The sequence below is a fragment of the Phragmites australis genome, chromosome 5 (genome assembly GCF_958298935.1).
Source record: "Phragmites australis chromosome 5, lpPhrAust1.1, whole genome shotgun sequence".
In the NCBI taxonomy this organism is placed as follows: Eukaryota; Viridiplantae; Streptophyta; class Magnoliopsida; order Poales; family Poaceae; genus Phragmites; species Phragmites australis.
This window is the reverse complement of record NC_084925.1, coordinates 9880807-9892399: the sequence shown is the minus strand read 5'-3', so window position 1 is coordinate 9892399 and position 11593 is coordinate 9880807. Positions and strand designations below refer to the sequence as shown.

Below are 11593 nucleotides of genomic sequence, written 5' to 3'. Positions count from 1 at the left end.
GATAGAAGAGGGTAGGGTGGGAGCAAGCAAACCGATAAAAGAGAAGGAGGAGCACAAGCAGGCCGAGAAAGACGAAATGGGACGAGCTGTAGGAGATGACACATTGATTGACACCGTCCACCCTAGCCTGACTATTTAGACACATAGACTCTAGCCTGATTATTTAGAAAGAATAAGACTAGCTAACATGCACGATTGTCGTGTTACTGTCCGAAATTGTACACGAGCAAGCCTACTAACGTGAGTGCGAATTAGACACCCCGCAGACATGGCCCATGTACAACTGCCGATCAAATCCGGCAGAAGAAAAAAACATCTCTTTTATCTGCACCGTCTATCCACTCATCGCACGGTCAGGAAAAATAGCTGCAGCCCCTCGGATACGCATTTTCCTCTTCGGAGCCAAGCAGCCGAGCTGAGTGTAGCAAATTCACACACCCCGATCGAGCACAGCAGCAGCAGAGAGCACAGTAGCCAGCGACTGAGCGAGCCCCAGTGCTACCACCACTCCCGATTCCCAACCCCCACCCCCCCCCCTCCGCCACCGCCGCAGGTGCCGCTGCCCCGTCTCTCGGCCTCGATCTCCCCCGGAAACCGCTGCCCGCCACCCCCGCTGGAGATCCACCAGGAGTGTGGCATTTCCGTGCTTGGTAAACCCTAGAATCGATTGGGCTCGGTTCCCTCTTGTTTTCGCTGCGCAAAATCGAATTTTTAGGTTGGGGGGGGGGGTGAGGCCACTTCTTGCGCGCGTCCTTTGCTGGGAACCAATGGAATCCGTCCGTGGGATTGTTCTTTTTTTTTTTTCGCAGACGTTTGTGTCGGTGGGTTCGGGATTTTTTCGGTGGGCGTCTTTCCTGTGGTGGCATGCTGGGGATCTGGGAGCTTCTAGGGTTCTCATTTTGAGATTAGGCTGGTCGTTGTGTGAGAAATTTCTCATTTTTGAGCTTTGTTCCTGTGAGCTTCTAGGTGTTCTTTCCTCTGTCGATTTTCCAAGGTGTAGGTTTACAGGTGTTTGCATCGATCTCATACTCGGAAGCTGTTGTGCCAACGATTGCATATGAACACTAGGGTATTTTGAAGGGGACGTGGATGTTGGATAAGAGCCCAGAGCCCCAGACACATTTTAGGACCTATTTCTATTATGGGTAAGTTTCTTCCGTGCCATTATAAATTAGCCCGTTTCGAAAAATACCACTATAAAGTCAGGCTAGTGCCATTATAATTTTGCGCTGGTTCAAAACATGCCATTTTGTACCCCTCCGACGCCTTTGGACCCACTTGCAGGCTATTGTATTTCCGTATAGACTGAAATGCCCCTCCCAACACTCCAACCTCTCTATGCCCTCAAGCCGCCGTGGATGTAGGCATCGCCGCCCTCCCTCACCGCCACCGGCGTGTCGAGCCCTGGAGCGACGGGGGGATGCGCAGCTCGATGCCTGGGGCCGTGCCACCTCCGCGCCTGCGGCGGTGCCCTCCACCCCGCCAATTGGCACGCTCGCGCCGCTGTCACCTCCCCAAGAAGACCACGGTTGCGGAGCAGACAATCCACAAGAAACTAGAACGGAGGTAGAGAAAGAAAAAGATTTGGATCTGACTAAGGACAAGAGCAGCTCACAAAACAAGGGAATCCATCCAAGATTCCAAGAACACTAGGATTACTCACTCACTTACGAGCAAAAGAACAAACCAATCCACGTCCGGAAGACCAGATCTTCGCTCTACTAGACTGAGAGAGGTTAGAGGATCCAATAGGGAGATGGATGAACCTCTCATCAGCCTGTTATCCCCAGCGTACCCCGGCGGCGGCGGCTCGCCTCTTGGTGATGAGCTGCGTTGTGAGAGGGGAGGGAAAAAGGAGCGGGAGGGAGATATGCTTCCTGGGTGGATGGATTGGAGCGTTTCCGTGCTTGCTTGCTTTCTCAAAAGAAATGCAAATGGCGAAAGCCCCAAAAAAATGTAGATGGTTAGAGAGAGAGAGAGAGAGAGAGAGAGCAGAAGTAGCAGCTAGCAGAGAATTGGTCAATGTCCGCGGCTCCTCCGTCGGATGGCGTGTGGTTGGCCACGAGATCGAAGCTAAAGCAGCGAACGGCCTGCGCACCCTGCTCCGCGACCGTGGTCTTCTTGGGGGAGGTGAGGACAGCGGCGCAGGAGCGCCAGTCAGGGGGGCGGAGGGCGCCGCCGTGGGCCCAGGCATCGAGCAGTGCGGACGTCTCCCCGACGGCGGTAGGGGAGGGCAGCGGCGCGTCGACATCCGCGGCGGTCGGAGGGCGCATAGATAGGTTGGAGTGTTGGGAGGGGTATTTTGGTCTATACGGAAATACGATAACCTGCAAGTGGGTCTAAAGGTGTTGGAGGGGTACAAAATGGCATGTTTTGAACCAGCGTAAAATTATAATGGCACAAGCCCGATATCTCCATTTGTAGTGGCATTTTTCGAAATGGACTAGTTTATAATGGCACGGAAGAAATTTACCCTTCTATTATTTTGCCCAAACACATTGCATAAACAACAAAGAAAATTAACTCTATCACTCTCGATGCCCTTTCAGGTAGTCCAGTTCTTGATCCATGGGAGAACATTGGGATATTACAGTGGTCGTGTAAGCCATACAGCGAGTTTGGTTTGGTTTTCTGGGCTTAGCATTTTCAGGTAATTAACCATTTAGGGAAAGCATTTATTTGCATCAATAGTGTGTTGTACTTGTGTGGAGTTTATACTTTCATATTATATTCATCTACTTTAGAATTTCGAAGTAGGAAGTTAAGGGTCTGTTTGACCTAGCTTCAGCCTTTGGGTTTGTAAGCTGAAGCTATGACCGAACAGGTAGGAACTTCTGAGATCATCATATAAGATTAAGTGAACTTTGTACTGAAAGCCCCAAGCTTCTACTGTTCATAAAATTAAACTGCAATTAGCTGTTTAGTGAAGAATCTTAAGCCTGGCTGAGGACCTAAAATCGTTGGAGGCTTAAGAGTTTTCTTGTTTTCTTCCATTTGTGATCGCGTAATTTGTAGGCTTACATTTATTATATCCTCTTTCTTGTAGGTCAGTAAGCAATCTGGAATGTTTTTCCGAGCTGAAGTAGAGAACTTCTGGAGCTGGATATCAGTATTCTGTTAGGGACATGCTCCAACCAAGGGAAGCTGATGTTCCTGCTCTCTTTATTGTCTTCATTGTACTTCCTGTGCTAGCCTATTTTCTTCTTGGGAGATGGCATGATGCTGTAAGTAAGAAGGCAAGGGTAAGTGTGCTTGCGCAGCGAGCTGCAGGTGACGCCTTTAGAGCGGAAACAATGGCGTGTCCAGATGTTATATCGCCAGGACCTTCTTTGAGAACCATGCCTTATTTGAGACCTGCACCTTCAGTAAGACATGAATACCATGAATGTGCTACTTGCCATGCCCCTGCAAAGACTCGCTGCTCCAGATGCAAGTCTGTTAGATACTGGTAAGCTTACTCTTCTTTGGTGCTTGAAAGAACAATTTAGCTAAGTGTTTGAATCTTACTTATCATGTGCCGTTGATTGATTATTTATTTAAGTAATGGGGTTTAGGAAGTTTTCCTCTTTTACTTGTTTATTATTGTACAGCATAGCATTAGCCCTTCCTGATTCTGTATTTTCTATTAGCATTAATAAGTAGGATTAAACTTGCTGATTGATTATATTAAATTTGACCTGATATGCTTGTTCTAACTGGTCAAGATGTTAAGTGCACCTAGTAAGTTCCTACGATTAAGCACCTTGTCAGCACAGTGTATGTAGCACATGATTAGAAGGAGCAACACAAATAGAAGGTCTTTCTTGATGGCATAATAAGAGGATATTCTTTGCGGTTGATTGATTCAGTTTGTTCATGCACCATGATTTCTTTTCCTTACCATGTGGTCTCTCTTCTGCGTGTCACAATTACTGTAAACTTTAACTTGCCCCTTTTGTTGAGGACACATCATAATGTCATTTGAATGTTCTGTAGCTCTGGAAAGTGTCAAATAATACATTGGCGGCAAGGACATAAGGAAACATGCCAGCCATGGCATGTTAGTGGTGTTAGCAGCTCTGGTGGACCTGCAACTGAGGCTTCTGAACATATGCCCTTCTTGAGTAGCTTAAATTCACCTCTTCCGGGTGGTGACATTCACTTGCATGACATGAACTTCGATACTTTATCAGAGCCATCCTTTCCGACAACTGATGGCTACAATCTAGATACTGATCCATTTCCGATAGACAGAATCAACATGAATAAATCAAATCAAAGTCTTCATATGAGCGAACATGGTGCTGTTGGTGTTTCTTGTGAAAGGAACAATTACAGTGTTGATGAAGAAACCCGGTCTTCTGAGATTTTATCAGTAAACAAGGTAGTTTAGGCAAACGCTTACAATTAACTTGTTCTTCAACCTACAGGTTTGTCTTAAATAATTCAATTCTTTAACTTATGATTGCAGGTGTCAAACAATAATTTTGGTTGTTCAGATGCAAAGAGTGGTAATTGTGATGTAACTTATCCTGTCAAAAACACCGCACAACAACCTAGCATTTGTGCTCCTGAAACAAGAAAACGACCAAAACCAAGTATCACGGTTTATGAACCTGACATGGGTGTCTATTTAACTTCTGATATGATCAGTTCTTGTGATGGGACATATCCTTCTACCACTGAGCCACTACAAAGGAGTTTCTCGTCTGGAAGAACTAACGGGAAAGGAAATGTGTTGCATAAGATGCCTCCATACCCAGAAGATAGGGTGGCTTCATCAGAAAAAACACAGGAGAGGGTGTCTACATCGTATCAAAATGATGGCCATGAAAAGAATCCTTGCAACAAAAATGACCAAAGTTAGTAAACGAGTCTTCTGATAAAATGCGTTAGTTTTATCTTAAGATGCTCTCTTTTATCTCATATAGTTACTGCATTGTCTAGGATCTACCCACACAAATATTTCAACAAGCAACAATCCACAAGGATGCAATGGAATCTCAAAGTTGGGAGCATCCAAGGTTGAAATTTTGAAGAAGCCCTCAAAGTTTCTCAAAACCAGCCTTGTGGGATTGATCAATGATAAGAAGAGGAATAAGGTTTGGAATCACTATGATGAATCGATTATTGTAATTTCTTTGCAATTTCTGTATGAAGTGAAGGTTTTCTTAAAAAATGGTACTTCAGGTATTGTTCCCGTATGAGGATCTTGTCAAGTTTTTTCAGTATGAAGTACGGGGCATTTCTCCTAGAGGTCTTTTCAATTGTGGAAACAGGTATTGAATATTGTTTACGTGGATTGGTCATGCTTCCCTACTTTTGTTACTATTGTGTACTTTTATCAATATGAGACACTTGTTAAATTTCTGTAAAAAAGTGTAAATGCACCCCATACCACAATTTAAGAACCTAGCATTAGTTCACTACACTTTGTTCCTTGAATGCTCTAAGCTTTATCTTTAGAAGAGCTGCTCTTTATGTTCTTTACATATCCAGATCTCCAGATGTCAGACCATCCAAACTGATCATTGCATAGTTATGATAGATTTACATAACATGAAATAATCAATTACAAAATGTTTTAGTACCGTGCCATAAACTTTACGACAGTAGTATTATGAATTATGACCTTATGCTAAGGGTACTTTCTGATGGTTTACTGCTTGCCTAAAAGAAAACATATACTTTGTACTTCTGTTCACATGATGTACAACAGAAGGTAGTATTCAAGCCATCATGCCATTTGAACCATCCTTGATTGAAAAGGGTAAGGCCTGATATTAAACCATCAAATTCAAGTACAAACAAGGAAAAATGGAGGTTTTTTGTGTTCAGAACCGTAACTGCAGCTGTACATAAGGGTTGCACTGAACACATGCTCCGTTATTTTTCCATGTCTCAATGTTGACTATGGAGAGTTGCACAGGTGGTGTCAGACTGTCAGTTTGTGCATATGGTGTCCAGGTCGTGTTGGCTAGAGTATGCTAGCAATCCAGGGAGAGGAGTCCAATTAAATTAAGAGTTAGAATAAGGAGGCATTATATAAGTAGAGACTAAATTAGGGTTGCAGTGGTAGGTGTGCCCCTACTCATCTCTTTGTGGTTCAGAATGTTCCTGACTAGGAATCTGCTTTGGATTAGATTAATGGACGCAGGACACGACACAATGCATCATCTTCCCCAAAATGCTGAAACACCTGTGTGCATTAAAGTTTCAAACAATATTGATGTTTCTCTCAAGCGTAGCTGGTATTGATGTTCACCAGAACAAAAAAATGCATGATTAATTGTCCATGTTAATCAGAACAGCGTTTGGTCAGACCTGTCATCTGTCTTCCTCATCAGAGAGAAGGTATAGCTTCTGTATGGAGGCAATATAAGGTACTGGTACTGGGCATATACCAAGGTATATCAGGCCATGCAGCTGCATGTTTGTTGCCTGTTGAAGAAATAATTTGACATGCATTTAGCGCTTTGACATGCCCGGCATAGCACTGCTCACACTGAGCTGCTGCCCTGTAATGTTGTGATTCTCCAGAGTGTGACGAGGACCTTTGTCAAGGAGACATAGTATGATTGAGTTATATGGAGTGATTCATGTTATGTGCTCCCTCTGTTTCAAAATTTAAGTACAGCGCGCATACCTAGGAAGCTTATGCTATTCAACATTTACTTGGTTAATCAGCTGTTTTTCCTGATTATCTCCTTTCTTTTGCAGCTGCTATGCTAATGCTGTTCTACAATGCCTCATGTGCACAAAGCCACTGATGGTCTACCTGCTTCTGAGATTACATTCTAAAGACTGTAATACCAAAATCTTACAGTTCTTTTTTCCCCTTCAATAATGTTGTGTAATTTGCGTTTCTGTTCTCAATACTTAAGTTACTATCTTCTTTTAGGTTGCTCAAAGAATTGGTGCCTTATGTGTGAACTTGAGCAATATGCTTCCACTTTACGTGAAAGTGGTGGACCGTTATCTCCAAGTAGAATTCTTTCGAATCTGAGGAATATTGGATGTCGCGTGGGTGGCGGAACTCAGGAAGACGCTCATGAGTTTTTAAGGTGCTGTAACTGTTACATGCTAGTTTTAGTTCCCTTTTTTGGTTGCTTGCGATTGATTTACTTATAGTAATGATAAAGTGGCCTCTACATTTCAGGAGTATTAGTGCCCAGTCAAAACTTCTACTCCACATTATTGCTTGAGTAATATCACATTATTTTCTCAAAAAATTGCTAGAGAAGCACATTTTATTGACCAAAACTCCAAAAGCAGGTTTCAAGGTGTTTATTTTGGGGTATGGAATGTGAAATTTCGAAATGACTGAGATTTGGTCTGAAAAAACCTTTCTGATCTAAACATAATCGATTTTGTAGAAGTTGATGAACTTGCTTGACTTTCTTGAAAGAAATTTATGTTGTATTCTTTTGGTCTTGTTATTTTACTATTTATAATATCTTCTGTTTTGTGTGGTAATCGGGCTTAACGTACCATACATAGTTTATCGGGAAAATATGATTTCAAGGTAAATCAGCATGGTATAGGAATCTATGACATAAGATATGTGGTGGCCTGTGGTCATATAACATAATTACTGCCTTTTGCTCTAACAGAAATCCATAACTAGCTAGTAACTTGCTTCACAAGATACAATGTTGTCCTAGTGAATAATTGATTGGCGTTTCCCAAAGCTTGGAAACACAATGCACTGATATCCTACGAACATTCAAAAATCAAAAGGCGTTCACTGATGTATCTTATATTCCCATTCTCTAATATGTTTTACTCTGTATGAAGGATTTAGAAGAGAGAGGGCAAAAACAGTAATTGAATTTTTAAAATTTGAAAAAGCATCTATATATGTTTATTTTGTTGACAATGTGCCTTGATTTGAACACCACCAGGCATCTTGTGATGTCTATGCAAGCAGCATGCTTGGATGGGCTAGGTGGTGAGAAGCATGTTGAACCAAGTTTGCAGGAAACAACACTGATACAACAGATGTTTGGTGGCCGTCTTAAATCCAAGGTAATTTAATAAATCACAGACTTCTGGTTGGGGTTGCTTTTTTGATATTTTGGAAAAGGTTGCCAGTTTGTGTATTCATGTACTGAAGTTGTAACCATGCACTTTTGTTGTGAATATATTTTCCCCCATTTGTAATAAAAGAAAACGTTTTCTCTTCCATTGTTGGTTTGTCATGCTTAGGCACCATGTTGATCTATCATATACTAATTGATTTTGTTTATGAAACAAGGTTAAGTGCCTCAGATGCTATCACGAGTCTGAAAGGTATGAGAATATAATGGATCTTACCTTGGAGATTCATGGCTGGGTGGAGTCCTTGCAAGATGCTTTGACACAATTCACTGCTCCTGAAGATTTAGATGGAGAGAATATGTATAAATGCGGAAGGTAGTGTTGCAACCGGCAACTAACAATCTTGTTACCCATCATTTCAATTGGACTACAACAAATTAAAGTCTCTTAAAATTATGATTTTTTAATGCAGGTGTTCTGCTTATGTCAAAGCTAGGAAACAATTGAGTGTGCATGAGGTGCCGAACATATTAACTGTTGTTCTAAAAAGGTTTCAGGTAATTATTTTTTTATTGGATTTTATGCAATATTGATTTGTTCGTGATAACTGTCTACAGTTGCCTACTACCTGAATCTTTGGATGAAAGAACTAATTTTTTTTATTACTTCAGACAGGAAAATACGGCAAGATCAACAAATGTGTCACTTTTCCTGACATGTTGGACATGGTTCCTTTTGTGACTGGGTCTGGTGATAACCCCCCTCTTTATTTCTTGTATGCCGTGGTTGTACATGTGGATACAGAAAACACATCATTCTCTGGGCATTACATATCATATGTCAAGGATATGCAGGGTACATGGTTGAGAATTGATGACTCGGAGGTATGTTTTTCAACAAAGCGCATTCCTTGAAGTAGGCTGTCACCTATACATGGATTGCCAGAAGTTACACTGGACTCATCGAATTACATTTGTAGATTATGTATGTATTATATAGGTAGCAAACATACCATGAGAGATGCCCAACTGATTATATATATTCTGTCCCCCAATAAAATTTTTCTTAACCTATTCTTCGGTGCACATAAATATATAATCATTCATTTATGCATTTCATTCTGTTTGCACCAGAGTACTTTGCGATGACCATTGATTTCACATTTTATTAGCATGACCTTTTCCTTTGTAGGCACTTTTTATAGCATCATTTAAATGAAATACTAAAAGAAAAAACTTGACAAATGTATGGGACAATGTAATAATTTATTTTGTTCTGTATGCAGGTCCAGGTTGTATCAGTGAATCAAGTTATGTCAGAAGGTGCATATATGCTTTTCTACTTGAGGTAGGTACATCCAATATGTGATACTCCCTGCAGTCACAAATACTTGATGTTTTGGACAAGGTTCGGTCAAACCTTTAAAACTTTGACTTGAAAATCATATGTGTAGATTTGTCTTGAAAAATACTTTCATAACATCATAAATTTATTGGATTTTATAAATGTATTCTAGTAGAAAATAGTGGTCAAAGGTCCACATTGGAGATTGTGTCATGTCCAAAACGCCAAATATTTTTTACTGGAGGGAGTATGCGCTGAACCTAAACTGTCATTCAGAGTATTTCTTTGCCTTCACTCTGCAGCACTCATATTTGTAAAACCTTATTCAGGTCTTTTCCTCGACCACCAAGGATATACATTGAGAAGGGGCTATTGCCTGTTCCAACATCTGTAAAGCGTCATACATCAAAATCCTCCAAGGGCTCTAAACAAGAGCGCAAGCAGACAGAGTTACTCTTTTCTGCCAATGATCAAACATATGGTATTTATGATTTTAGACCTGAGCAGGAAGGCTACATGCAAGATCAGCATGCAGAGTTGAGATCAAGAAATTTCCATCATGCTGATGATGCCTTTGCAGACTCAGTTAGCACAGACTTCTCAGAAGCTACATCAAGTGAATGGTCGCTGTTTACCAGCTCTGATGAATCCTCATTTACCACAGAAAGCACCAGAGATTCATTCAGTGTTGCGGATTATGGAGACAATGCTGGTCTTGACCCAATTTCCTCTATATTTGGGCCGTGTTATGCTCCAGACCATCCTCCTGGCAATTTCGGCTCATGTACAAGGTTCTCGCCTTCTAGTCCACAAACAAGGTACTTTTCTGAGAGCACAGGCCTTGTCTCGGATTCTTCCATGCCGACCGACCCTCACGGCAATGTACATAGAGGAAGATACCCAGATAGGATATGTGCATCTTCAGCTGAACCTCTTTCTTTGGCACATCAGCGAGGCGTGTATGATCGGTATCCCCTTAGTAGAGATGGTTTTGTTCAAACATCTGGATTTTGCCAAATGTAATCGGTTTACATTTCATAGCTCTAGCTGGTGCTCGGCAGCTGCGGTTAGCACTGCTATTAATACCGCCTCATGTTCTTTTATTTTAGGTGAGGCATATTAAATTTTAGTTGCATAATCCTAGGGGTAGTCGAGTGATTCAATGTAGCGCAGCAATTAGATTCTGTCTATATGCTTAGCATGGCAGGTGAAATTTTATAGAATAGTGATAGGCTGTGCCAGGCATTGTTCAAGCGAAGCCAGTCCAGCATTTATGAAGGTTCTGTTTACTCACTTTTCAACATTCTAGCCTTCCTTCCCCACAGAAAGGTGGAGAAAGCTTTGCATTACAGTTGCGCTGCTTTGAACTCCAGGGGCATGTGTTTGGTAAAATATATGAAGTTTTTTTCAAAAAACTTATATGCCACTCTCAAAGTAGAACACATTGAAACCATCTGATGTGCACCGGACTGTGTATGCGAGATTATGCATCCTGCATTTCCTATTTTCAGGCGATTAGCTGATTGATTGTTCTACCTAAAAGTGATGTTAAGAAGTCGGTCCGAGGTAGCTATTGTTGTTGCTTTAGTTCTGAATTCTGAACCAAATAAATAACCTGAATCCGACAGTTGTATCACTTCTTACATGATTATGATATTAGGGTCCTGGATTCCGTTTCCCTGAGGTTGCTGCAAATTTTGCAGATTGATTGGTCTGCTGGCTTTGTTCCAGGCTACCTGGCTTTCCCAACCTGGCATTGCCTTTGGTACTGACAGTAACTGTGCATTGCCTGTGGCATTCATACACCACTCAGAGGGATATTGCTCCAGTATTTTCTATGATATATGGATTTGAAATTTGAACTGAACCATTAGGATTTCAGATTGGATTGAGTTTCCTCAATCCCTATCCGAGCATGAAACATGCCCCCCAAAAATGGCAATTGCCGTTGGGAAAATATTGACAGGAATACATGATGCCAGTAGTGATGTAAAAGGAACCTTGTCACTTCTCCCAAAGAATTTGGACTGTACCAAACGGTCCTCTCCCACCTTGATTTATCTCGCTCCCACCCAGAGTCCACCGGTCACGAGCCATGCGCTCTGCTCCTGATCACTCTTAACTCCCAAGCCATTAATGCTGGGACGCTGCCACGGTCGCCACCCAGTTCTAACGGCGCCTCCACGGCGGCGAAGAACGACGAGGGCAAGCAGCCGACGGCAACGTCGAT

At 42.0% G+C, this 11593-nt stretch overlaps 1 protein-coding gene across 1 annotated transcript; it reads left to right on the top strand.

Moving 5' to 3' along the window:
- Positions 1–354: 354 nt before the first annotated feature.
- LOC133918723 (ubiquitin C-terminal hydrolase 15-like) lies at positions 355–10621 on the top strand. Its single transcript, XM_062362743.1, has 15 exons — positions 355–650; positions 2550–2650; positions 3047–3448; positions 3976–4363; positions 4451–4841; positions 4927–5081; positions 5170–5258; positions 6700–6785; positions 6881–7043; positions 7884–8007; positions 8237–8394; positions 8492–8576; positions 8691–8903; positions 9305–9366; positions 9693–10621. Exons 3-15 carry the CDS (start codon positions 3126–3128, stop codon positions 10384–10386), a joined length of 2931 nt encoding a protein of 976 aa, XP_062218727.1. The 5' UTR covers positions 355–650; positions 2550–2650; positions 3047–3125; the 3' UTR covers positions 10387–10621.
- The last annotated feature ends 972 nt before the right edge of the window (positions 10622–11593 follow it).